We start from the raw sequence: 27,949 nt of genomic DNA, 5'->3' as shown, positions 1-27,949 counted from the left end.
TGCTCGGAGAAGGGTCCGGGGAGACGTTATTGTGGCCCTTCAGTAGTTTAGAGGGGTCTTATAAGGAAAACGAGGACAGTCTTTTTAGAAAGACCTGTTGTGACAGGACAAAAGGTAGTGATTTTAAACTGAGAGTAGATTTAGCTAGATAAAAATATTTTACAATGAAGGTGGTGAAACACTGCACAAATTGCCCAGAGAGATGGTAGAAACCCCATACCTGGAAACGTTCAAGATCAGGTTAGACAGGGCTCTGAGAAACCTGATCTAGTTGAAAGTGTCCCCCGCTGCGGCAGGGGGTGGGTGTGCGACTTCTAAAGGTCCCTTCCAACCCAAAGCGTTCTATGAGAAGAAAGGAGCAATGCTACTAGGTTGCAGACAGCAAAGGAAGTGGGGTTAGAGGAAGTTAGGCAACCCAGCCACACCGAGTTGATTTCCACTCCTTCCCTCTCCAGCTATCTATGAAGTGGGTTATTAAGTGAAGGCTATACTACAACCGATGTGGTAAATCTTGGTGATACTATCTAGTCAGTTACTAGTTTGGAGCTTATTTTGAGATATAATTAAGTTACTAACTTTGTTTTTGCCAGCATACTTGGGTCTTGACTACAGTCTAGAGGAGATGGGTGTTTGCAAAAAGTGACCATGAACCCTGGAATAATGGTGAAGGGTAGTATGTTGTAATATGAAGTACAACATCTTGCATATATGCAAGGGACTACCGGGGAGAACTTACGCTGTAACCTGCTGTGTCTTTGGCTGGGAATAAGGGAAGACATGATGGGACATTACAGTCAGGTAATTTGTGAGAGCTAGTTGCAATGTAATTGTGAAGAAGTAAGTAAAGACGCAGGTACTTTTAAGTAGGTGCTTTCCACTGGTGTGAGGACATACTAATCTCACTGCACAGAGCCAGGGTGAGACCTGGTAGGTCATCTGGAATGTCTGGTCACTTGCACTCAAGAAAAGGTGAATTAGAAGTAGAAGAGGTACAAGGGAGAGCTGATAAAATGATCAGAAGAAGAGTGAGGGCATTCAATAGGCTGAAACTCAGAAGGAGATTTATAACATCTTAAAAGTGCTGGAAAAGAGCAGTGAGCAGTGTTGTAACAAGGTAACCAGAGAACCATGGTTTATAGTTTATGAAAGGATTTTTCTGGTATGGGGATAAACTGTTAAGAGGAAATACTTCAGGGCAGATCTGTCAGAGCTGCAGGACTTCCCCCAGTTACTTAGGTGATACTTGTGTAGAAGGTGTGGTTGAGTCTCTGTAGTTAGCTGGAAGCTTTCTGCCTCAGAAGAGAAGCAACTTCTCTATTTTCATAAGTGGAAAGGAGAACAGTAGGTGAAAATAAAGGCTATTAATGGATTAACTTCTCTTATAACAGATTGTCATGAAATTAATTCTTGAAGAATATTTCAATCAAAAAGAAAATTTGAAAGCCCACCTGGCATTCACTCTGATCAAGTACAGGGGTCAACATGTCATTCAGTCACATGAGACCTCGAACATCACAGGTGAGAGTTTTTGTACTTTTCCATAGAGGTTTTTCCATTTTCAGAAATAAAAAAAGTAAAATAAATGACACTGCACCATTTCTCAGGAGACCTGAGTGGGGGGCGGGGGGGGAAAGCGCTTTTAACACTATATATATATATATATATATATATAAGGCATTATTTTCTAGTTTATGTTTTAGTAACTCAACAATTGCAGAAATATTTATTATAGCTTATTGGCATGGCTTCTAGTTATATGGAAGTGTATGGTCCTTGTTAGTACCATCTGATTACTAAAACTACCACGACTAGACATTAGAAGTCCTGCAGCTACTATAGCTTGCTTGTTTGTTTTTAAATTTTGTTTTGTTTTAGACATTACCAAGAGCATTTCTAGCTAATATTATTAACAACTGGGAGCACTTTTTTTCCTTGCTGGCAAGGTCAAGTTGTGGTGCTGTTTGGAGCAGGCTTTCAGGGCTTTGCATTTTTTATGAGATGCATAAAGGCAGAGTTTCAGATTAAGTATTCTTGTTACCATGACATACTCCAATGTATCAACTGTTTCTGTAAGCTCTGTCCATTGCTGTCACAGTGACATACAGCAGTAGCACAAGCTCTCTTTTCTCTCTTCTCTGTGGCTGAGCTTGTTATAATGTGACTTATTTTGATGCTGCCAGCTGGTATTGAATCACAAATTGCTCTGTTCATTGCTGTTTTCACTACCTAGTCATCACTGCCAGATAAAGCCTCACTCTTGTAACACATTTGCAACCATCAAAGAAACCACTCTTGCCTTCAGGAATTGAAAAAGTGTAAAGGAAGAGGGTTATACTATACCTATAGTTATGATCATCTGTTCTTTATTTAGTTGGTGGAGCTTCATGTTTTTTATGTCCCAGAAGAAGTGTGGAACTTCAAGCTGAATACTGTTCCTGTAGCTCTTGCTAGCAAATTCATCTCAGCTGGATTTATAAGGTAGGTATTGTCTTAGGCTTCACGTACATGGTAGCTCCTTTAGTTATTTAGTCCAGCTGTTGCCCTAAAGAGCACAGTTGCATCTGTCAGAAGAGACTTGTTTGCTAGTATTTTCTGGAGAGTCGCTGGTGCCCACGACTACTGTTAAGTTTATTTGGGCTGTATCAGGCTTGGCTCCATTGCAGCCCTTAATGTAGAACGTTGAAATGCACTTCCAGATGGGTATTTCTGCAGAGTAATTTGTTTAGTTAAAACACAGTCTTTTTGTTTCCTTGAGCCTGATTATCAAAATCTTTTCATCAATGTGCCACCTTCAAGACTTGATGAAGATGGGATAACCTGGCAGATCCCAGGAACAGGGATGATCTGAATAAAGAGCTTGAGCTATGTTTCTCTAGGGGAAGCATTACAACCATCAGCATGTCTTCTTTCTTCAGTACTATTTCTGAAAGGTTGCTGTGTGCACTCTTGGGTAGCTGTTCAGAGGACTTAGTGAAAGAATACCCTTGGTTCCCAGTCCTAGGCCCACACCTGGAAAGAAGATTGGCAGTCATAGTATTTCCCAGCTTTCAAAGTTTGTTCTGTAGTCCTAAATACTTTACTCACAAATCTGTGTGTATCTAGTGTGGTAAGAAGTTAGTAAAAAATCATATGATGTAAAGATGTGCATTGAAACAGAGCTTTTATGTGAACCTTTTCTGCTCCTGTGCGAAACCTGCCAATTTAGCTTAAACTGCAGAGAATATGGGACTTAACTAATTTAAATTTAGGTTTGTATTGTTTACTTAATATACTGTGTAGCTGAAAAGACTGATCATAGTCAAATATGACCTATTTATTCTCAAAGCTGCTTTTGTGGAAAGGCTGGTCAAACCCAGAGGAAATAAGTGCATGTATCCATTTTGTTTGCTGTTGGAGGAACCACCAGAGGTGCAAAATGCACTGCTGGAGTGGTAATTTCAAACCCTTTAGTGTCATCTGGCATCTGTCACTACCCTCTTTTCTCTAGTGTAGATCTGTTTCACTAAGAGTCAGTTCTGAGGGGAATACATTTAGATTAGGAATCTCACTGATTTCAGTGGGTTTCTATTTCTCTGGGTATTTGTTGCTTGCTAATGAGTCTTAAACAATTGTTCATTAATTATTCTGTTGGTACTTGGAAGTACTGCAGTATATTTGCATTAGCAATAACTAGCACCTGGCCAACATAGAACAGTTTCTAAAACACCCCCAAAATATTTTAAGACTTCCTTTATTATAATTGGGAAGAGGGCACAGCAGCCTTGCTGGTACTGATGCCATTTGGATGTTGTTTGTAGCACTGTCCACTCAGCTTGACAATCCTAGTACTGTTTGAGTCAGCTTAACAAAGGATTCCTAGGTCCAAGTACAGGCTGATTCTATTAATCATTAAATTAGAGGAAAATATTAAGTACATAAATGTCTATGGCTCTGAGTTCTTGTTGCTATGAACTTGATTTCTCAGCCTGTGATCTTTTATTTATTCCTCATTCCTCACCACAGAAGTCATACTTTTGCTATTTCTAAATGAGATGGCTGCTATGAACTCTAATTTGCATTTCTTTTAAAGGAAAACTCTGAAGCAAATTACTTGGATGTGACTAGTCTTCTGCTAGGCAGTGGCAGCTAGTAAAAGTATACTATTATGTGTTCCTAGCAGCTGCACTGGCACATCATTGTCAGATAAATTTATGGCCTATATCTCATTCTAGCTAATTTTCTGCAATCTCTTACGTACATTGTAGTTACTTAGATGTCTGGATGCATTCCTGTGAATCCTGACTTGGCAAACCTACATGGGCAGGGGATCTCCAGAGGTCAGATCACCATTCTGTGATGCTGTGTTTTCCCTGCTGTTCATAAATGCCTTAGATTTAGATTGCCATGCTGATACGGATGGATGTTATCGGTCAGGGGTGCGCAGTGTTAGAATTGCCTCTGAAAGAGCTAGCATTTTATTCCCAAAGACCATTCAGAGGGCATTTCTTCTCTGAGACATCATCTTGAAGAAATGAAGTGAGAGATATTTCAATTCTAGATCCTCTCTGTTCTCACATAAGACCTTAGAAGGATGTGTATTGACTTATGTATTCATCTTTCACATATATCTCTATCCATTTGAAATAAATAACATTAGGCTTAATATCTACTTCAAGCATAGGCAAAACATGGCTGGGGAACAAATACACAGAAGCTAAATGTACAGGGACCAAGAAGTGCAGCCTAGATGTGTCCACTCTGCTACATGCCTGGGCTTCAAGACAGATTTATGATCTCAGGAGGGTCCTCTAAGTCCACAGTGTTTGAAATAATGGAAAGGAAGCATTCTAGTCCACCGAAGTACTGTGTGTATGAGATGAAACTGAGGGTGATTTTACATACCTAAGGTGTGAAATGAAGCCATATATGGCTATTTGAAAGTGTGAACAAATCCTGACAGGTTAATGTTGAAGAGCTGTCCAACCTAAAAGGACAGCCTGTTCTTGTCTCTACTGATGACTCAGAATGACATATACTATGCCTCCAGCTATGTCTGTGCATTGCTTGAAGAGTGATAGGTGCCTGGGCCAGAATCATCCAAAGTAGTACATTAACACTTAATCAGCATGGGTGATGAACAATCTGGGGCCTAAATTTGTTCTTTGATTTATTTTATATGGCAGTGTAGGAGCAATTAGAATTGCCTGTGTTGTGATGTGGAACGTTTATGTGTGTCTTGCACATTTGATTTTGTTCTGTGGAGGTGCTTTTTACTCTATAATGGTTTTTATACTGAGTTCATTACTTTAATATTTTCATGGTTTCCAGTAGTGCATCAAATGATACAATTCAATATTTGCATCAGCTCTCTCATCCTCAAACTATGTCGGATATGTTCCCACTGCAGTGTTTGGTTTTCATTTAAAATACATTTGCATGTACACATGCACACACCCAACTGTAAATTTGTGTTGAAGATGACAAAATCAAAGGAATTTGCCTGCTAATTGAAACACAGTGATGACATCTTACCTAGCCCTTAGTTCTTAAAGGGATATATTCTAGCCCCTTGAAACTTTGTCGCCTGTACAGAAATGCATGACTCTAGTTTCAGGTGTCTTTGTTATTCATCTGCAGATGAACAAGAGCATTCTCAGAGTAATTTTCAAATTTCAGCTACTGCTATATTATCCCTTTGTACGGGGTTCCTAAAATAGGAATGTTGCTAGTTAATTTTCTGACAGTCCTCGTAGTACAGTCTACCATAAAGTGTTAGAGTGTTCCAATTCTAACATACCAATATTGTCTGGCTTACTTGTAATTAGGTTCAGTTCTAGGACAATAGTTCCTGGTTTTGGTCATTCTGTCCATGAAAGCCAGCATGTATATAGCATTATCTTCCCCCTCTTACTAAGTAGCCATCATTATTTCATCTTACAGATGTATTAACAAATAACATTCTAGGGTGTCTCCTCACATCACACTAAGAGTGCTGCGGGAGAAGCTTGGAGAGTATCTTGGTGGAGTTGCAGTTGCAGATAAATTCAAGTTTTTAAAATGTATTGGGAAAAAATTAGCAGTGGTAAGTTGTTGGGTTTGTTTGTTCTTTTTTTTTTTCCTTTAGTACTATTCTGCTTTATACTGTATGTGGTGGGTTGAAAGGAAAGGCTTCGCTTTCCCTCCCCCACTGAGAGTAAGAAGCCACGGCCAGACCCAGTCGGAGAAAGGAGACTATATTTTAGAAGGAAACAGATTATATGTAACACAACAAATACAGGTATTTTATAATATATACAGAAATACACAGCAAATAAACGCAGTCAAAACCCAGACCCCCAACAGAGGGGGCTTCCCCCTGTGCCTCCTTCACCCCCCTACCTCCCTTCTCCCCCAAAGAGGTAGAAAAAGAGAGACAAGGGGAGTTAGCAAGGAAGACAAAGGAAGGCCTGGTACAGGAGTTAGTTCTTATCTCTTGGCAAGAAGCCCAGAAGCAGTCCAGCCGAAAGGGACAGCGAAGGAAGAGACACTGAGAGAAAGTCCCAGCTCCCCTGGGTCCATCACCTCCCCCCTTACTTAGCCAATGAAATTCGTTTAGAATACCAAAATATTTTATAAACATTTAGCCAGTGTGCCCCTTTCTTAAAGGCACAGCCTCAAACGGTCACACTGTAAATCATAGATTTTGTTCAAGCAGATAAAAGATAGATAATATCACAGGAAAACAGTGGTAACTTTAGGAGCACCATTAGCATTTGTTTTTAAACACGCTGGAGCACAAGATCTTGTTGGAGCATAGGCACAGCTGGGCAGGTATGTTAGAAACATCCTTTAAAGCATCAGATACAGCTAGCTGCCATCCAGTGAAGAGACACTAGTTTTGATAAGTCAGTGGATTAAATATGACAAATCTGGTTGTGTGAAAAGAAAACAAATAAATCCCGAAGGTGCTTATTACCAGTACATGGCTGGGAACACGGTAGTTGAAGAATTTGCAATGAAAACTGAGTAAATCGGAGTTCCTCTAATGGTTCCTGCTGTGACCAGCCTAAAAGCCTTTAAAACATCAGTCTGTGAATGAAATCTTCACTGGATGTACATTTCTGTTCCACTAATTAATCCAGCAATGCAGGCTGAGATGAGTATAATCAAAATCCTGCGTTTCTGATTCATAACAGTTCCTTAAATTGGTTCTCTGTACAGTCTTAGGAACTGTAGTTAAAGAGTAAACAAATTTGAAAATCACTCCAACTAAATGTTTGTGCTTGTAATACACAGGCTTAAGTCATGTATGTAAGTATAGAGTACTTTTTTCACCTCTCATTTCATCTGTTTCTGACAGATTTGGAAATTAACTACAAGCTGGATATTTGGTGCTGCTCTTTATTTCTTTTGTAGTTGAATTATCACTAGAATTACGCAGAGGTCTAGAATAAATACTAAGTAATATGCAAAAACTAGGTAGAAAAACATGAAGAGAAATGTAAATACTGTGACACAATGTCAATCTGAAAATGTGCATATGTCTTCAAAGAATTCAGGTATTTTTGACTGGATGATAACAAGTAAGATGGTATAATGTCTTCCCTTCTGATAGTTCTGAGATAAACAGAGACATTTTCAAGCTTCATTTATAATGCCAGGAAATTAATATAATATTTACATTAATAAAGAATTAGAAATATTAGTAGATACAAGTGAAAATTTTTAGCCACACATTAAAGATATAATTTTAGTTTGGGGTGTTTACTGTTGCTGATGCTGTATAACTTTATAACCAAGTGTAAAGCAATATACCAACTAACTGGTTTATTTGTAGTTTAGGGTCATGGTAACCTCATTGAATTACATCTCCCTGAACAAATATTTGTTGAGTGGGGGTTTTTCCTCCCACACAGGTCTTCTGTTTCACAACAGTAACCATGTAGCAGGACTAAGAGTTACACCCTGCCTGCTTTTAAATGAAAAATAAATACAAACCAAAATCATGTTCTTCTGCTCTTCCTTTTCTTGCTTATGGTCTATGTCTCTAGCAGTGAATCAATGCCATTGCCTGGCCATTCCTGAGAATATAACATGGCCCTGGTTCTAGTCTGGTTTCATTATTTAACTCTGATATTATTTTTTTTTCTTGTTGGAGCATATCTTTCAAATGTATATATCACAAAAAGAATATCCAACTATAAATACAAGAATGCATGGAAGAGTTATATATATATATTTTCCATTATTATATCAGGTGAAAAGAGAAAATTATGTAAGACTCAGCATTTTGATTCAGATTCAGCTTGAAGCAATGTTTGGTAATGTTTGTTGAAGACTTTCTTCTGCTGTGGGCATTGGACCAGGTCCTTTGAACCATAAGAAAAAGTGCAAAGGATACAAAGATTAAAATTAAATTAGAAAAAACCCCAAAATTTTCAGTGCATCCACATGCTCTTGTGGGTCTGGCTGGGATTTTGAAAAACAGAAAAAAGAACATTCCATTACCATGTCAGAAAATAGAATGGTAGTCTATGTTCCTTCTTCCTCATGAGACCCTTACAGAAGGTAGTGCTGTTTGTAACAGAGTGTACTATCTAAAGATGATGAGATGATACATACATTAAGTAATCAGGCTGGATGTTAGAAAAAAGTTCTATACAGAAAGAGTGATTGCCCATTGGAATGGGCTGCCTGGGGAGGTGGTGGAGTCGCCATCACTGGAGGTTTTTAGGAGAAGACTTGACAGGGTGCTTGGTGCCGTGGGTTAGTTGCTTGGGCGGTGTTGGATTGGTTGATGGGTTGGACGCGATGATCTTGAAGGTCTCTTCCAACCTGGTTTATTCTATGTATATGTATCTATTCTTATTGATAAAAAGCATTGTGTTGGTTACACTTCTTTATCTTCTAAGGTGAAAGCAAAGCAGGAAACGGAACTGGAACTGAAGTCATTTGCTCCTCCTTATGTATGTATTGAACAGCTTTTAAGGTACCATTTTCAGAAACTTTTTGCATTGCTTATTTCATCCTTTGGCCTGTCTGATGAATATACTGCATGTTTTAGGCACTCTATCCAGAATTGTATTTATTACCTGAAGTGGAGTACTTTGAGGATGTTTATCCATTATCATCATCTCCTCAGCAAAGACATTACTTCAATGCAGATAATAGGTTTGGTCATGGATCAAGATTATTCAGTCTTCCTCAACAAAAGCCTGAAAAAAGCAAACCATTTTTAGAAAGCATACACAGCAGTCATCATCTAGAAAATCAGAAAGTGCATAGTCCTGTGGAATGGGGTGAGAAAGAACCTCTTCCAGTTTTGCACACAAAACATAAGCAAGACTATAACAACTGGGTTCAAGAAAAACACATCAAATCTAGAGAAAAAGGTAAGTTTAACTAATGCAGTGAAGGAGGATCATGGAGAAAAAATATTATGGAGAACATGTACAATAAAATAGTATTTCTGTTTTCTAACATCATACATTCTACAGATGAAAATGGATGCAATGGATCTTCCCTCACACAAAGTCATTCAAATCCGGCACACTGGGAATCTGGAAAGAGTGACGTCGTATTACAGGCTTCTCAGCAAAACCATCTCAGCCAAGATCAAAAAGAGCCTAACACTCCTAAGTGGGTGGCCAGTGGAACTCCTCTTACTCTTCATGTAAACCACAGTGATGAACAGGGCCAGAATAATGAAGCACATGAAGATCAAATTACACATCAAAAGGGTACAACTGCTCATTGTCATCTTTTTGCTAAGGCACATATTTTAGAAAGTTGTCACAGTAAAGCTAAGTTTTAAGAAATCCATAGTTACAGCATGACTTGGAATACTGCTATCAGAACAATATTCTAACTTTTAAAATAATTATAATATCTTTCAAAGAGCTGTAGTTTTACTTCCAATGATTCCTTTATGGCTGTGTACTGATAGAGGAAAGCACTCTGCTATAGCTGAGGCATTTCTCTAATCTTATTTATGTGAAAAAAAATTCTAAGTAGCTGTGGTAAGGATTGGAAGATAGTGATCCCATGATTCAGGATTTTTTTTCCATTTAAAACTGATGTTGTTGTCAGTATATCAGGGACAGCATTTATTCACTTCACCTTTCATTGTCATCTTATCCATGGCTACTTTACTACTGACGAGGAAGTGTTTCCTCCCCTCCTTCCCATATAATGTTTGTTTATATACCATTGAGCAGTGGCATTCTTAAAACAGAGAGGTGAGAGAACACTTGGAGCAGACTAGAGTGAAAAATGTACAAAAGTGTGGAGGAGTTTAAAGCACACTTTAACTACATAAGAGTTCTGTGCCAACTTAGGAAATGTTTGGGAGAGATCTATTAACTACCATTTCCTAAGCCCTTCAATGGTTATATAATGTTCTTAATATTCCTAAATTTATAGTGATTGCCAAGAAGGGCCTGACACATTTCAATTGGATTTGAATGACTACTGTTATATTAGAATCAAAAATATAACATAAATTCTTTTTCAGGAAATACTTTTGGAAGACAGGTCTTAATATTTTAGTAGAATCTTACAGTTAATGTAAGAATGGTGACCTTTATTCTACTGAAATTTTTACTGAGGCAATATTCAATTCTTCATAGGTTTGCACACCTTACAGACTTCTGTTAGGATTATTTTCTAAACATCCAGCACTTGGAGTAACAAAAAAATTTGGGTATTGTATTCTTTGAGACATGACTGCAGAATGTATTAGAAAAGGCAACAAAGACTACCAGAGGCATGGAACACTTCTGTGAGGGCAGGCTGAATTTTGTTCTGTTAGGCTGGAAAAGAGAAACATCCAGGGAGACCTTATAATGGCCGCCTTGTACCTGAAGAGGGCATACTGGACAGCTGGAGAGGGGCTATTTATAAAGGGATAACAGAACAAGGGGCAATGGTTTTTAAACTAGACCTGGCTACATTTAGATTATGAAGAAGGTCTTTACTATAAGGGTGATGAGACACTGGAATGGCTTGCTTAGAGAAGTTGTGGATGCCTCATCCCTGGAAGTGTTTAAGACCAGGCTGAATGAGGCTTTGACCACCCTGGTCTAGTGGGAGGTGTTGCTGCCCATGGCAGGGGGTTTGGAGCTAGATGGTCTTTAAGGTCCCCCCCAACTAAAGCCATTCTGTGTTTCTATGAATCCCACTGTCCACACTGCTGTTAAAAATGTTAACCAGTGACAGTCCCAGTACCAAGCCCTGAGGAACACCACCCATCACTTGTCTCCACCTGGTCACTGGGCTGTTAACCGTCACTCTTTGAGTGCAATCATCTAGCCAATTCTTAACCACTGAGAGGTCCCAATGCTAACATTGTTTTTATTGGGCTGATTCACTGAATTTTTGATAAAAGTTGGAAAGTCCAGGCACTGGCAGTCAAAATGGCTTGAGCTTGGTGAGTGTAATCAATATATTTTGATCATCACTTTCTTGTCACAGACCTAACAAATACAGAAAATAATGACCCCCAAAATGATATCAAAGTAAGAAGAGACAAAACACAGGATGCTAGAATTATTAAAGTAGTGGAAGACCAAACCACAGAATATGCACACAAAAAGCAAAGGTTAGTAAATAATGATTCTGCTAAAATAAGGGATAACATTAATTCATAGCTAGAAACTTATTTTGTAGACTTTGAATAACTGAAAGAAAGGGGGGGTGGTGGAATTAATTACCTGAATTTTCATTTGTTTCTTTGATTTTATCTTTAGCTTGCAGCAATACAGAGCTAGCCAGTCTATAGCTGATTCTGATGAAAAATGGGATAATCAGGTGTGTTTTTGAAGGTAACATATTCTTAGTTATCTTGAGCAACAAATACAGTCCTCTACCTAGAAGCAGATTAATTTTATAAGACAGATAACTCATTAGAAATATCAAATACTCGAATAGAGTAATTGAGAAAAGTTAACTCATTCACTGCTACTTAATACACTTGCTAATGAATAAAACAATTATATTTCTAAACAACTAAATAATCACAAGTTACACCTCTGGCTATAATTTAACAGGAACTACATGCACAATATCTATCTCAATCTTATTAATGTTAGCTAATTTTTAATTACTATTTCTTGACAGGAACATTTTATTGGTTTAGCCATGACATTTTTATAATTTCATATTTCTTATGGGATAAATTTGTCTTCTCTCAGGCCAAGTATAGCTTCTGATAAAAACAATTAAATCCTTTAAAACACAGATACAGTACCAGAGTAAGAACATACTTAGGAAGACTCAGCACCCATATGCAATCATACAGCATAGCAGACATCACTAGTAAGTGTGAGCTGTGAATAGAAGTGATTTTAGTGGAGTCTTATGAAAATAATCATGACATTGAAAATCTGCTATTATCAGTTTTAGTTTAGGAACTGGCAGCTGCATGATCAGGAGTCAGTTTTAAGGCCCATTATTCGTGGTTTTGCGTGGAAGTATCAGTAACTTGTAAGGTTTTGGACATGGACAAGAACAGTTAGCCAAAGTATACTTTCTGTATGTATGTTCTCTGCAGTCCAGGTGTTCAGTGTTGTGGATTTGTTTGCAGAAGTTCAGCTGTTTCTAATTTAGTAACAATATGTGTTGGTATCAAAATAAAAAAGTGTGCATGCAGAATCCAAATTCAGCCCTCCCCTTCACTCAGGCCCCTTTCAGAGCATATGCCTAATGTAATTATTCAAGAGTATGAGTTATGTACTTATAGTTGTGTCTTTTGACTCTTTAGGCAGGTGAAAGCAAGCAAAATCATCTTACATGCCCAAAAGAATATATTTTGCCTCCTAATCCATCTTATATAGCAGTTTCTGCAAATGCAGCTCAAGTTCCTGCAATTCAGGCAGCAAGTGAGTATATGATTCCAAATAAATTGCAGGGAAGCAAACATTTAAGACTGAACAGTTGATGATGACAGAAATAACTACTATATGAAAGAACTTGTACATACATTCACGGTATTGTTGCAAATTTTAACTGGAAAATTCCAGGAATTTATAATTCTATGGGCTGTTCATAGAGCACGGCAGGCTCCCTGTGCTAGAAAACCTAGCTCATGGACTTGGGGGTGGAAGGAGAAAAGGAGGAAGACTGGATGAAATATTGCTGCCTCAAGAAAACCTCTAGTAGTATTGCTATATTGATATAGCACAGGAGGTTCCACCTCAACATGAGGAGCAGCTTTTTCACTGTGAGGGTCACAGAACACTGGAACAGGTTTCCCAGAAAGGTTGTGGAGTATCCTTCTCTGGAGACTTTCAAGACCCATCTGGATGCATTCCTGTGTGACCTGTACTAGATTCTATGGTCCTGCTCTGGCAAGGGAGTTGGACTAGATCTCCAGAGGTCCCTTCCAACCCCTAACATCCTCTGATCCTGTGATTGCTAAGGAACCTTCACTGTGCTGCAGGAGGAGGATAGTAAGAATGTAAGTGATTGACTAGTGAAAATCTGAGATACTGTCTTGTCTATGATCAACGAATGTATACTGCGGTTTATATTGCCAAGTATTTTGAACAGGAAATAGTCTCTTGGAGGCTTTTTTGGCTTTATGCAACAGAATTTTGCAACGTATGCATGTGTGTATATACACATACAATTATATATCTTAAATGTTTTAGTGATACATTGTGATACATGCATTAAAAGGGTATGTACTTGTTTTTGTGTGTATGGATGTCTGGATGCGTGTTGATTTCTTGCCTTTAAGGCGTCAGTCACCCTGAGCACTTACACAGAGTAATAAAGTAATTCTTATTGCCTGCTCTGACAGAGCTGTTGGGAGCTGTTGGCGTGATTGCTGATGGGTGCATTACAAAAATCTTGACTGATCCTTCCTACTTACAGTATCTGGATGCTTGCTAAATATAATTATAACATCTTTAGAAAACAAGATGGTAGAACAGTTGCAGCAAATGAAGAAAGACAGAAGGCGCATGGAGAAAACTAAAGAAGAACTGATGAGAAAAGCTAAAGGGCTACTGGAACAAAATAAGCTGAGGAGATACTATGGTACACCTTTAATATTTTATAATTTGGAATAATAGAGAAAAGACACTGAAACCAATGTGAAAATGTTCAGTATCTTTATTGATGGTCTGGATGAGGGGATTGAGTTAGTCATCAGCAAATTTGCAGATGACACCCAGCTGGGATCTGTTAGAGGGTAGAAGGGCTCTGCAGAGGGACCTTGACAGGTTGGACAGATGGGCAGAGTCCAACAGGGTGGAATTCAACAAGTCCAAGTGCCAGGTGGTGCACTTTGGTCACGACAACCCCATGCAGTGCTACAGGCAGGGGTCAGAGTGGCTGGAGAGCAGCCAGGCAGAAAGGGACCTGGGGGTACTGATTGACATCTGGCTGAATGTGAGCCAGCAGTGTGCCCAGGTAGCCAAGAAGGCCAATGGAATCCTGGCCTGCATCAGAAATAGTGTGGCCAGCAGGAGCAGGGAAGTCATTGTGCCCCTGTACTCAGCACTGGTTAGGCCACACCTTGAGTACTGTGTCTAGTTCTGGGCCCCTCAATTTAAGAAGGATACTGAGACACTTGAACGTGTCCAGAGAAGGACAATGAGGCTGGTGAGAGGTCTTGAGCACAACGCCTGTGAGGAGAGGCTAGAGGAGCTTGTGTTTAGCCTGGAGAAGAGGAGGCTCAAGGGACACATTACTCTCTACAACTACCTGAAGGGTGATTGTAGCCAGGTGGGGGTTGGTCTCTTCTCCCAGGCAACCAGTACCAGAACAAGAGGACACAGTCTCAAGCTGTGCCAGAGGAAGTTTAGGCTTGAGGTGAGGAGAAAGTTCTTCACAGAGTTGTTGGCCATTGGAATGGGCTGCCCAGGGAGGTGGTGGAGTCACCATCCCTGGAGGTGTTCAAGAGGGGATTGGACATGGCACTTGAAGCCACGGCTTAGTTAATCATGAGGTGTTGGGTGAAGGTTGGACTTGATGATCTCTGAGGTCTTTTCCAACCTTTTTAATTCTATGATTCGTCATCTTGTCAGTGAGCTTAATGGCAGATCAGTTTGCTAACCAGTAGCTCCAAAATGGTCCTTTGTATAGCAGCAACAGCATGCTGGAAAAATATAAGGTTGAAATGGTTCTATCCACTTGTTTTTTTTTTTGGCAGTGTTCTAAATCTAAGAATACCCTGGGGTTTATAAACTATTCAGGTTGTACACAGTGCCTGGAGAGCTACTGCAGGCTGCTTTGTGATTTGAGGCCCAGGAGAGCTGACATATTCTAAACCTGCCTTTAGCTGGTGCTTGTGGAGGTTTTACTGTGTTGATAGGGCTTCCAGTTAAATGGCCAGCGTAGCACCTTTTTTTCATCCTATCTAATTCAGCTTATGCAATGGAAGTTACAAGCCTGTTGTGACTAGTTTAACAAACTTTGTTATTTAACAAGGTAAAATCTCATTGAAATGACACCCATTTTTTCTTTGTAAAATTACCTTCAAGTTTATACTTAAACTGTCCTCCCCAAGTCACATTCCAGTTGTACAGAGATGAAGCTTAATCACTTTGATGTTTTGTACCTAAATACAGCTAGATCACTAGAGGTCTCAACTGTTATTTGTAGCTCTGTCAAAAGGAGAAGACAAGACAATTCTTCCAGTTATTGTCTAAGGGCATGGCTACTCTGCAGCATGGTGAAGCTCATTTGAAATTCTTAGGTACTTGAAGCAGAGATTTTGTAGTAGCATGGAGCTTCGAGGCAAGCTAATGTACTCTGCTGAGATAAGGCCTAAATGGCTGCTGTGTTGTCTTAAATGACATTTTCTAGTTAGGTAAAATAAAGGTTATTTCAAAAGGATTCAAACAGCTTCTACAGGTTCTTTAAGCAGTGTCTCTATGTTTTAATTGTTTTTATTAGACCTGTAGAGTTTTGCAAGTAAGTGAATTTGCAAACATGTTTCTTTACAAGGTAGGAAGGGATTCTAGTTTGGAGGATAAGGGATTCTAGTTTGGAGGATAAGAAATGTGTCTGAGGCTTTTGGAGTGGTTGCACTTGAACTATTGTGCAACTGTGAGTCTGATGTTACAGTGTTGGTGTGAAATCATGGGAAGTTCAGAAAGCATCTTCTGTAGGATAAGAGATCCAGGATTGAATATCCTCCTAAGACTGCCATGCTGGCAGTCACTCTCAGTTACATACCACTATGAACTCCAACAGTGTTCATTTTGGTAAGTTTCTGAGAAGCAGTTGTCTTAATTCCTAAAATATATCTTGAAAGAAGGAATCATTTAAGCCACTTTGCAGGCCAGTGGACACATGCAGTCCTAAGTCTGTCACACCAGATGCAAGGTGTGACAGATACGTGGCACATACAGATCTGTGCCAACTGTTGATAGCATATTAACAACGTAGGAGGGGAACCATAGTTACGTGTGACTTGTTTCCCATAGTTTTGGGACTTCTATACAAAACAAAACTGTTCAAAATCTCTGACCTTGCAGAGCTCAAATTTTCCATAAACCTACAGTGCTAAATAGTTGGTGGCCAGATAGAGCCTTTTGTTGTAGGTGATTGTGTGAAAAACTCAGTGGCATTTATAGGGAATGTTGTTTTAAAGAAGATTTTTCACTAACTGCTTTTCATAAAGAAACTCAGTGCCATGTTTTAATGTGTGCCTTGGTCAGCTGAGTCTTACGAGATCAGTTGGTCGGTACTGTATTTAACAGATCTTATGATAAGGTGAACAAGACCAAATGATGTTGCTGTTTTCTTATGTAGTTCGTGAAGAATGGAAGAAGAAGTACTTTGAAACTAAGAAAGCTACAGTTTCACTGGAGGGTGCTTTAAGCAAACTGCAACAAGAGGTAGAGCTTTACCACCAGAAATTACTCAAGCAATTAGAAGCCAGAGATAGTAGAAAACGACCAAACAATATGACAAACTCCAAGGTATTTGCTTGTATTATTTAATCTCTTTTTACACAGCCTGTTTTGTTTGTGTGTTTTTGTTGTTTTGGTCCCCCCCCGCCCCCCCAATAAAATACAAATAAAATACAAAGTAACAAATTCATCACCAATCAATGACTTCTGAACTAGCTTAAACTGCTGAATGCCCCTCAATGAAGAGGTACACGATTCCTACAGCCCCTTCTTCTCAAAACAACTGAAGTATTTTGAGTGTGAGCATTTAACTCTTTCTGCTTTGTGTTTGTACAATAGCTTCCTGTAACAAAATCCCTTTTGTTCATTAAGATTAATGAATTGTTCAGTTCTGTATTGTTATCATCATCCCGAATTGCATGTGCATAATTAACGAATTCTAGGTTGGAGGATAAGAAATGTGTCTGAGGCTTTTGGAGTGGTTGCACTTGAACTGTTGTGCAACTGTGAGTCTGGTGTTACAGTGTTGGTGTCAAACCATGGGAAGTTCAGAGAGGAATTATAAAAAGGTAAAAGGAAAATGGGAAACACCCTTCCCAAGTGCTGTATCTGCCAATTTTCTAAATCTGTTAATGGAAGCAAGGCTGTTGTCAAATCTGAAGCTAGAGTAGGAAAAATAAATCATGTCCCTTGCTTCTCATCTGAAAGGTGGGAGAGTGTATGTACAATCTAAGAGTGTGTGTTATGTACAAATGTGTATTATTTGAGCTATTTTAATATAAAGAGCTACAATATAGAAATATGAATGGGGTTGGTATTACATTATATTATTAGCTACAGTCAGATGTTATTGCTTGTTGAGCAGGGAGGATATGAGGAGGGTTTTAGGTCTTTTTGGCTAGGCACAAAAAGGCCTTATGTGAAGGATATGCACATGTAAAAGCATACAGCAGTTATTTATTGGCTAGCACACACAGAAGATAGCCAGGATTTAATGAGCTCTTAGGCTAAGCACAAGTATGCTGTTCACCCCTTGTAAGATACAGGCTGGCCAGACAGGCGTCAGGCAGACATCAGTCAGGTGGGAAGGATCATGCTCTGGGGAACAAGTCCTGCTGTTTCTGGTTTCCTCACTTCCACCAGATTTGACCTCACCAGTGATTCAAAAAGAAGGTGATTCTACAGTAGCCCCCTAACTAGTCTGATAGCCCTGCCTGCTTTTTCTTTCCAGCATGACTGCATGCCTTTCAATGTTTTCTCAGTGGTCTGGGCCAGGGTTACACAGCTGTGTGGTGTCCGAGCTGGGACTTGGACCCTTGTATGCAGGCAGCTACACCCTTGGGAGGGGAGAAGTTTACAGAAGGATCTCAGAGATGAGAGGCTACAGATGCCACTTAGACTCCTTGTATGGGCAGTTTTATAGCATCATTTGCTTCAGCTGGCACTTTAATAGCATTTTTAAAGGCTTGGAACAGCAAGAGATTGCCACATACGCACCCACCCCTCAGGGATGCTGACTTACACAAGCTGACTAGCAGAACCTACATTTTGAAAACAGGAATTTTAGTTGTAGAGGTTAATTCAAAAATAGGCCCACCCACACCTACTGCTGAAATAACATGCTGTATAACCAAGAGTTTATCCACACTAAACATCACTTGAGTGCAGCAATCTCACCAATAAATGTGAGAGATTGAGGTTAAGCCTGTAAAAGAAAAAAAAAAATTGAAGTATGCCTTTTTATTATAAATGGGGAATAGCCATAAAGGATAATTGCAAGACACTGTGCTGTTAGTCAGGAGATCTAATCTGGACCTTACCTTCTCAAAGCAATAGGGAGTGGAAGAATCTCTGCAACCAGCTGAAGGGCTAGCAGCAGACGGGAGCTGCCCTCTCTTGGAGAGCACACTTCCTTACAGATCAGAGACAGCCCCAATACACATTAAAGACTGGAAGGAAGCAAGGGAGTTGGAAAGACTTTAGGAGCGTTATTTCTGAGTGGTGAAGTAACACCCAGTGAATGAAGAGATGCACTAGTGCTGCATTTAAAGCGGTGTTGTTGTTTCATATAGAATTACACAATCATCCGAATTACTACAGTGCAGCATGAACTTGATCAACTGAGGAGGAAGCTGGATGATACTAAAATGAAACTCGTAATAGAAATTAAGGTAATCTGCCTTATAATTAAAATAATAAGAATGCTATTAGGTACCAAAAAAGCCCTAAATCTTCCCAAACATTAGATCATGTAAATATTGGCTAAAGAGCTCTTGCTTTATGCTGTTGTGCAGTTTATGGGTGTTGTGACTTTACCACTTGAGCCAGTTACTCCAGAAACACAAGGTTATTGGATGATTTTGAATGTGTGCCATTCAAGCAACTAGATTTCCAAGCTATTATATAAGCTAAACTTCACAATCTCATAAAATTCTCATTAAACTCAAAAGATAATTAATGAAACATACTTGATGAGGCACTACTCAGTAGTAGACCACAGCTAAGAAAAATAAACTGGGGAAAAAACCAAAAAAGGTCATGGCTCTAATGGCTAAGCAGATGGCAATCCTCTTTATCTGCTTTATTCCATACCAATGCTGCCTATGGCCACCTCAAGAAGGAAGATAATGGTGTAGGCCTTCACAGTGGACAGCTTTTCAGCTCTGAATGCTTGAAACAGGAGTCCTCTACATCACAGAGGTTGACCATGCCCCTGTTTAGTGGGTAATCTAGGATGGGTGAACTTGTTCTGCTTTCTCCATTGTATAACTAGGAGTGAAAAGAATGATGACTTTCACAGTTGGCTCTTGAAAATGCAAAGGCTAAGTACAGAAGAAAGTAGTGCTAGAACTAGACTAATTGGGCATGCAAAATTCTGAAGATGAAACATGTATCCTGTAGTCAGCCATCCTGTATAAAATTCAGTCTTAGCTATATAAATCCATGTGTGTCAACTCCACAAACTTTCTTAAATTGCAATTGCTTAAATTACTTCTGCAGATGAGAAAGCAAGCAGCGTCTGATTTACGAGCACTGAGAGCAGAACTGACACAGAAGAAAATTCACTCAGCTTTAATTCTCCAGTCCAGAAAAGCAGGAATTTAAGACGACACAACTTTTAACACTGAAGTCCACAGCGGCCCTGTAATGCATGCAGAAGCTCAGAATTTCAGAACATTTGTTTGCATGGTCTTGATGTTACCTTGTAAAAAGCCATCAACTATTTAAATGCTGTGGAATTTGTATACTAGGCTACTGAGGTACTGCAGCTCATGTCTTTTTAAATCTGTGAGATGAGTCAGCTGCTCAAAATACAGTTTAACCTAATGATGTGTCTAAAGCCAAACCAAGCTATTTTAAAAGTGCAAATCAATGAATTGCATAACATCATGTTGGTATCCTGATGTTCTTTCATTAACAAAATACCTACTAGGCAAATAAACCTATCCTCTATAGCCTCCTGTTGTTAGGTTCAGACACACATTAATTATTTTGAAAATGGTATCTTCTGTAGAACTACACTATTAGTAAGCCTTTATTTAGCTATTTGTCATTTTAAGTATGCATATCTATAAATTACCAATGTAGTATTATGAAGCATGAAAAAAAATCTGAGATAATCTCACCTGGTTTTGTTCCTTCTCTTATTAGGAGAGCCAAATGTACAATACCTTTTTTCTAGCGTTTTAGTGCTAAAAATACACCCAATTCTGCTCAGTTCAGGATTGAATCCTACAACCTGTATTTCAGAATTGTGTCTTATTTAAGACACAAGAGCAGGCAATTACCTACTGGAATAGTAATTTAAAAATAAAAAAATAACTCTGGCTTCTACAGAAAGAGAATCATAGAATCACCAAGGGTGGAAGAGACCTCAGAGATCAAGTCCAACCTTCACCCAACACCTCATGATTAACTAAGCCGTGGCTTCAAGTGCCATGTCCAGTCCCCTCTTGAACACCTCCAGGGAAGGTGACTCCACCACCTCCCTGGGCAGCCCATTCCAGTGGCTAATGACTCTCTCAGTGAAGAGCTTTCTCCTTACCTTGAGCCTAAACTTCCCCTGGCACAGCTTGAGACTGTGTCCTCTTGTTCTGGTGCTGGTTGCTTGAGAGATGAGACCAACTCCCTCCTGGTTACAACCACCCTTCAGGTAGTTGTAGAGAGTAATAAGGTCTCCCCTGAGCCTCCTCTTCTCCAGGCTAAACAATCTCAGCTCCCTCAGCCAGATTTTGTAGGTCAGATCAGCTGCTCTGGAAGACCTCTCAAGTTCACAAATACTTACCTCACAGTATTGTAGCACATGAATATAAATAGTAATACAAATTCTGAAATGTCTGTTCTAGTGAAAAGCTTCCTATTTTCCCAAAGGAATTAATTTCTTTATCTGAGAGCAGGTGGCTTCCTCCTCTGCTTTCCCTCACCTGTAGTATTCAAGCAGTTCAACACTCATATGAAGCCTTCTGGTCTTCTCCACAGTAGCCATGTGTTTTCCTGGTAACTATCTAGCAAGGAAGAAAACCAGCCAAACCAACCAACCAAACCCCACATCCCATTAAATAAATTGTTTAATTAATGGAGTCACTTAAGCAGGGGACCGGCTTCCCTTTAATCTGGTTGTGAAATAGTTATGAGAAGCACAGCAGCAGCGTGGGCTGCAAGCTGTAGAACAAGTAAAGCATAATCAGACAATACTCTTTACCAACCTTTGTGAAGGAAGCATTTTATTATTTAATAAAATCAAAAATTCCTGTAAACATCAGTCAATCTTTCCATCACTACAGATATTTTTGAAAGTCACACAATTTCTCCAGGCAAATTATTTTATGAAAAACATGAAGTAGAAAGAAAATGCAACCTCATATTATCTCAGAAGCAACACCATGTAATAACAACCAACCAGCTACTGAATCAACCTTAAAAGTGTGGGAAAAAATACATATGCAGTTTGTTAAATAAGCTGAATTATAGTTTTCAGGAAGTAAAGAAGTTTGAGATGGAAAAAAACATATCCAAGTGCTCTCCATACTAGTGTTCCCTCTTCATTAGAAGGTCCAAGCTTTCTGGCTTTTGAAGCTTTGGAATGTATGTGATACATAAATGCGGGGAAACCGGAGTTCATTGGACGTTCTTTTTTTACAAGCAGTCTGATAAAAATCTTAATGGCCTCTACTTCCCATTACATAATTCAGTCTATAAAATATTTTAATCTCCAGAAGAGTAACCAAGTGCAAGCACAATTTTCACCAAGTTGCATCTAAGCAGCAATCTGTCTCTCCAGAATTCTGTGTTTAATCTCATTCAAGAGTCAGCTAAAATACTGGTTGGGGTGTGAAGTCAGAAGGCTGAGACTGCACCATGAGATCCCAGAATGAGTATCTGCTGCACCAGACAGCATTAGCAAAGGATCATTACAAGAGTGCCACTGTAGATCCACCACGTGGTCCTGTTGTCAGGTGATACACACCGGAATCAAGCTTTAACCAACTTATGGTAGTTGTGTAAAACGAAAAACATGAATAGTCTTTAAAAAAGAAACCAAAACCAACAAAGCAACGCTGGGACTTTTTGAGGAATGAAAATATGGCTTTGAATACAAAACAACAAGAAAAAATTTGGCTAGTTCTCCAAGTTTTTGTAATCATCCTATATATAAATTCAAAATATATGATAGTATAAGCTGTAATAAAAAATTAGTGATTCTCATAACTCTAAGTCAAGGGTTCACATAGTTCTTATGGTGTCAAGGCTTGCCACATTGCTTCAGTTTGTTGTTCTGCTACAGCTTCCCTGGAATAGTCAAGACTATTTCCATTCCACATGCCAATGCCCCTTAAACCTCGGTTCTTCACGTATGCTGCTTTTAGAGAGATGCTGTGAGGATCATCAAACCATACTTGGTGGAAGTGACCAAGAGAATCCTAGTAAAACATTTACACATTAGTGTCAGTATCTACCTACCTACAGAAATATGATACATTACAGTTCACTGAGTTTTGGTTACAGTTTCTGTTGAAAGCAATGCATTCAACTACAATTAACACCTGATAAATACCAGCTATGTAAATACTTTCCTCATTTAGAAATTATTTTTCACACAGGGCAATTAAAAATATTATGCACTTGGCTATTTTTCTTTACCTGTGGAATCTGTGTTATATAACAGTGTGACATTTTAACTGAAGTTAGCTGATCTGTGTTTCAGCAATATTTAAAAATACAGCTAACATCTCAGGCACATCTTCTAACCTATCAAGCGAATTCAGTTACAAGATTAAGTGCTTTTTTCAGCAATAAACACTTTCAGAGAAGGTTATAAAATTTTGCCATTTATGTTGCTTTGACCTGATCACTGCCTACAACATGTTCTCATCATCCACATGGGAAACCTCAAATTATGTCTAAACAAGACAAAATGCATACACTGTGCTCATGTAAGCTAAATGTGATCTCTTTCACTGTGTCTGTGTAGAAACCAAATGCAGAAGAGAACAGGCATGCAAGCCACAGGGTTAGAAAAACTTAAGAACATCTCAGAATCTGTTTTAGTTTACATTAGTCACCAGTTCATAGAAGTTACTGTAACAGTGAAGGATGGAGCTAACAGGATTTCTTCGTGCCAAAACATTCTTTTTGACATGACACAATCTTGTTAAGAAAACTGCAAAGGATTAAGCATCTTTATCACTCCTGTAGTCTTTAGTCACTGCACCCCTCTTTCAGACAAGAAATTCAAGACATGGAAATACAGCCATCCCCTCTATGACAGGAATAAAACAAAGCAGAAAGCACAAATCAAAGAATCTGAAAACTTTATAACCAAAGAACTATGATTCAGTAGCATGTTCTCTACAACACGGAATTTTATGAAGAAACACTGACCTTGTATTCATAAAATGGAGACTTCTGTACCTCATCCCACAGCACCCCTGAAAAAGAACTGTTCACCTGCTTCATGATCGCTCCGTAGGGCACCTGGCGCCCTGCAGCATCACTGCAAGGAGCCCCACGGAAAGGTACTTTGAAAAGGGAACAAACATGATCCTGAAAAAAAACCCAAAACACAAGAAGGCATGACTGTCATGTTACCTAGATCTGCTGAACTCCAAAAGAGCAGTACAGCCAAGAACAAAGTCCCAAAAGACACTGGGGATCTCAAAAATCACAAGTCTTACAGTATCTGTGGCAGACATATTATATGTAGAGAGCGGTAAATAGTCAAATTTTGTTTACTCTGTAGTAATGCAGGATTGGATGGACATCATTCAACTTACACACTTGCTATCTTTTCCACTTTTACTTCACTCTTACATTTTTCCTAAGTGTAATGTTGTTTGCCACTCCACAGCTTATCCATAAACTGCTATACTTTTAACAGTCAGAAGTTTGCTATGGTTTGATGCACCTAGTCTTTCAGCAGTCAGCTTGGTGACTGTGTTGAGAAGGCAAATGAAAGTATTGTAGTGCCTTTGGGCATCATCTCTTCTCAGACAGGTAACATCTCCTTTGGCTCCTTAGCCAAACATAGTGCTCGGCTATCATGTGTTCAGGTTGCCTAGGAGAGATAAAATGCCTTGTTTGGTAACATGCTGTTTGTTCATCAGTGATGAGAAAAACAAAGGCCCCTGTCTTGAAACCCAGCTTTACACTCTCATCCATCAGACCACAGTATTTCCTAATCCAAAAACAGGAGCACCAAAATCTAGTCATCTCTTTCCAAAGGAAAAAACCAACAGTATGATTGCAAATTAATAACCTTCATCTTACCTGAGACAAATTTTGGCAGACATAGTCATAGCCATACCAAGGGACACCCATCACAAGCTTCTTAGGATCAATGCCCATGGCAATGTACTCTTCATATCCTAGTTTTGAAGGAAATAGAATTAAGATGCATTATTGCCCTTTCCCACCCTTTGTTATTCTTACAACTAATCGACATCCAAAGTGAATACAGGACTTGCACAGTCCCCAGAGAGAGGCTGAGGTGCAAGCTATTCTCTACCTCCCACCTGCATTCTCCTAGTCTAGGTCTATTCAGATCCTAGTAACTGCTCCGGCTGCTCACACTCAAAACCAGTGACTCATAGCAGCAGTTCACAAGGATGAGAGATGTTTCAGGTTCTATGCAGTCTCAGACAGACACCATTGCTTTGACTGCCATTTGTTGTTCTGAAAGTTGTTGTTCTGCTTCACAATTGTGAGGGCTAGACAATTACAACATTACACAACTGTTAAAGATCCACCTGTATTGTCATTAGGATCTGAGATAACTATTTCCATACTAGGACAACACACTCAAGCACACGCAAAAGCCTTAATACAACCAAAAAACTTGCCTGTGAAAACACTTTTTTTTGTCTGTATTCATATGAACAAATGGAAATGTTCTGACTTCTAGGTATGCATTATATCCTCACCAGCTAAAGTCTGCAGGTAAGGAGCATTGGCTTTTGCAATACAGTCTGTCCAGATCTGGCTCTGTTCATCATATGACATCACAAACAGGAAGTCACAAGCATCTGCAATCCCAGTGTAATTGTAGCACCTTTTATCTATGCATGCTGGAGACCAAGCCACGTCAAATGTTACCTGAAGGAAAAATGTACAACTTGGCATTCTGTACGGCACACAGTATTCTTGTTTTCTCTTTTAAAAGGCTGCAACTTTTAAAGACAGCATTTCTCAAATGTTGCAGTGCTTAACACACTGTGACACTAATGAACTACAGGTCCTCAGCTGATAAAACAAATACTGGATAATAAACAGTGAGTGCCTCCACTAATGATTCAAAGCACCAAAGAAATTAAAATACAACATGAAAACCATGAGATCAACCAGGAGGTATGAAGCAAATCTTTAAAACTTTACTGATGGATTTGCCAAAACATTGTCAAGCTCTTGCAGAAGGCGGCTGTTATTTGCCCTACTTTCAAAAACTCATTAAGCTACACTAATAACTGCCAGCTCACATATTAGAACTACAAATCTCAGTGCAAATCATCTTCCATTTAAATTCATGCAGGTCAAAAAGAGTGATTCTTATGACAGCATATCCCAGCTAACATTCCTAATTAACTATTCATCAGAGTATCATGCTTTAGAGCTGCATAAGTTTTTCATCTTCATATGCTAAACAGCATTCTTAAAACTCCTTGCATTTCATAAACTTAAAAGTTTATAAGAAGTATGTTATTACTACCTGTGATCCTGGTATTTCTCTGTGAAAAGCATCTGTAGTTTCTTTAACAAGATCTGTTAGTGCGTAATACTCAGGGGAGGTTTCATTAACTTCTTGCTCTATATCTATGTTAATTCCATCCATGTACTGTTTTTTTGCGAGGTCCACCTGTTGGGATATCCACGCTGCTCTTTTAGCAGGATCAACAATTTCCGTAAGAGGTACATCACCTAGACAAGAGGCCTTCAAGAGTTAACACGTATTTGCACCACAGTAATTGTAAGGAGAAAAGGTTTGGCTTTACTAAACCAGCAAGCGTAACTACAAAATAAAATAAATCCCCACACCTACACTGGTGAAATACAAAGGACTTTTTTTTCCTGAGCATACTTTTGAGAACCCAACCAGAGAGAGCTAGATTCTTTGAGACAGTGGTGCTAAGTTCCTTTTTGATTTCTTCCTATAATCTTCTCCCTTCTGCTTATTTTTGCCACTGCAAACTAGCTTTTCTGAAATCAAGGTATTTTCAGTACTTCCACAGAGGCAGAGGGACTATGGCTTTTAGGTTTAACTTTGTTGCCTTCCACATTGTGGTTTTGGATTATGTTTTTGCCTCCAGAGAGTCAAAACTTGATTACATCACATAAACTGTAATAGACTTTGTCCTTCTAATCAGCACTTGTACCTGCACCAAGTTCCCAAGTACTCATGTTTTAAAACTTAACCACTTTCTAACACAAAGGGTTTAAGTGAAAAATACTGAAAATTACTTAGAAATCCTTGCCCTGCCCTGTTTCATGTACTGTGCTAACATGCAGAATACAGACCCAAGTAAGTATCTTGTACAGGTTTTTTCCTTTTCTCCTTAGCTGTGGTATTTCCTGTTAGATAACTTCCATTTAGATGTCACTGGAATGATTTTGTTATTACTGTGGCAGAAGCTGCTGATGGTTTTCCTTTTGGTACCCTGCATACCAGCACATGCTGGTATTGTAGTCCTGAGGTCATGATTCTCTTATTAATGAATCCTCTTACAGATTTTTAATACACTGCATACAAATGAATGTGAAATGTCAAGGTATTACAGCCGTGTACATTATGTTCTTATTCATGAATCACACAGATATCCACATTTTTGCAATGTTAACCAACCTTTCAGTACTAATCTGGAACCTTTAGAGTGAGCATAGCACATGAGCTCAGGATCGTACTTTCCAAAAGCTGCCACAGTTGTAATTTTTGACCAGTCATAGGATTTCCACGTTTCCTTTCCCACATCGAACACGAAGACCTGGAAAGGGGGTAAAAAAGACCCCTCCTCATTAGCCCCAAACTCTTTACGGCAGGACGACTATATTCCGTGTCTCTAAAAAGGTACACGACTTGTGCCTCTGGAAAGCAGCTTGTACGGCTGCTTTCCGCATGCTGCCAGCCCGCGAAACAGCTTCCCCGGGCTGTAGCGGTGCCCAGCAGCTGGGCCGGCCCGGGCGCGGTCCACAGCAGCTGCGTGCACTGCTTCAGCCTGCAGCAGGGATAGAAAGCGAGCTCACCGCAGCTCTCACAGCTCCCTGCAAGTCGCAAGCGCCTTTTAAAAACATATATTCGACTTTAATTCAAGCAATTAAGACGGGGCAAGATGTGTTCTACACGTTGCTAACCGCGCACGCCGCTCCCGGCCCGGCCTTCCCTGCCGGCCGGCAGCGCCACGCCTCTCCCGCGCCGTTCTCCCCAGCCTGCTGCACACCCCGGGGCCAAGCCGCCGGGGGACGCGCACCTCGAAGCCGGTGGTGCCCGTGATGGGGTAGCAGAGCTGAGGATCCTGGCAGGGGCACGTCCCGACGGCGGGGCCGCCCAGCAACCGCAGAAGGCCGAGCGGCAGCAGCCACCGACCCCACGGCCGCCCCATAGCGAGTCGCCGCTTCCGCTTCAGCACCGACGGCGCAGG

General features: G+C 39.6%; 2 protein-coding genes across 2 annotated transcripts; one reads left to right on the top strand and one right to left on the bottom strand.

Moving 5' to 3' along the window:
• The first annotated feature begins 1,378 nt into the window (after nt 1–1,378).
• On the top strand, nt 1,379–19,954 carry SPATA1 (spermatogenesis associated 1). Its single transcript, XM_054165234.1, has 13 exons — nt 1,379–1,518; nt 2,372–2,478; nt 5,944–6,061; nt 8,871–8,924; nt 9,023–9,350; nt 9,456–9,713; nt 11,431–11,557; nt 11,706–11,766; nt 12,719–12,836; nt 13,873–13,998; nt 16,723–16,892; nt 18,896–18,994; nt 19,824–19,954. The coding sequence occupies exons 1-13, from the start codon at nt 1,483–1,485 to the stop codon at nt 19,926–19,928; spliced, it is 1,707 nt and encodes a 568-aa protein (XP_054021209.1). The 5' UTR covers nt 1,379–1,482; the 3' UTR covers nt 19,929–19,954.
• A 2,524-nt stretch (nt 19,955–22,478) lies between these two features.
• On the bottom strand, nt 22,479–27,923 carry CTBS (chitobiase). Its single transcript, XM_054165600.1, has 7 exons — nt 27,779–27,923; nt 27,157–27,295; nt 26,026–26,234; nt 25,244–25,415; nt 24,591–24,688; nt 23,706–23,867; nt 22,479–22,744 (listed from the first exon to the last, which is right to left on the bottom strand). Exons 1-7 carry the CDS (start codon nt 27,908–27,910, stop codon nt 22,559–22,561), a joined length of 1,098 nt encoding a protein of 365 aa, XP_054021575.1. The 5' UTR covers nt 27,911–27,923; the 3' UTR covers nt 22,479–22,558.
• Between the last annotated feature and the right edge of the window lie 26 nt (nt 27,924–27,949).

Source organism: Dryobates pubescens, chromosome 11 (genome assembly GCF_014839835.1).
Source record: "Dryobates pubescens isolate bDryPub1 chromosome 11, bDryPub1.pri, whole genome shotgun sequence".
In the NCBI taxonomy this organism is placed as follows: Eukaryota; Metazoa; Chordata; class Aves; order Piciformes; family Picidae; genus Dryobates; species Dryobates pubescens.
This window is presented reverse-complemented; position numbering and strand designations above follow the sequence as displayed.

Coding starts and splice junctions, on each gene's coding strand:
- SPATA1 (XM_054165234.1), top strand. CDS start 1,483: ATGTCATTCAGTCACATGAGACCTCGAACATCACAG. Junction 9,714..11,430: donor AAAGGGTACAACTGCTCATT/GTCATCTTTTTG, acceptor TTCTTGTCACAG/ACCTAACAAATACAGAAAAT. Junction 11,767..12,718: donor ATGAAAAATGGGATAATCAG/GTGTGTTTTTGA, acceptor TTGACTCTTTAG/GCAGGTGAAAGCAAGCAAAA.
- CTBS (XM_054165600.1), bottom strand. CDS start 27,910: ATGGGGCGGCCGTGGGGTCGGTGGCTGCTGCCGCTCGGCCTTCTGCGG. Junction 27,296..27,778: donor CGGGCACCACCGGCTTCGAG/GTGCGCGTCCCC, acceptor CCCCCTTTCCAG/GTCTTCGTGTTCGATGTGGG. Junction 24,689..25,243: donor TTACCTGCAGACTTTAGCTG/GTGAGGATATAA, acceptor CTTCAAAACTAG/GATATGAAGAGTACATTGCC.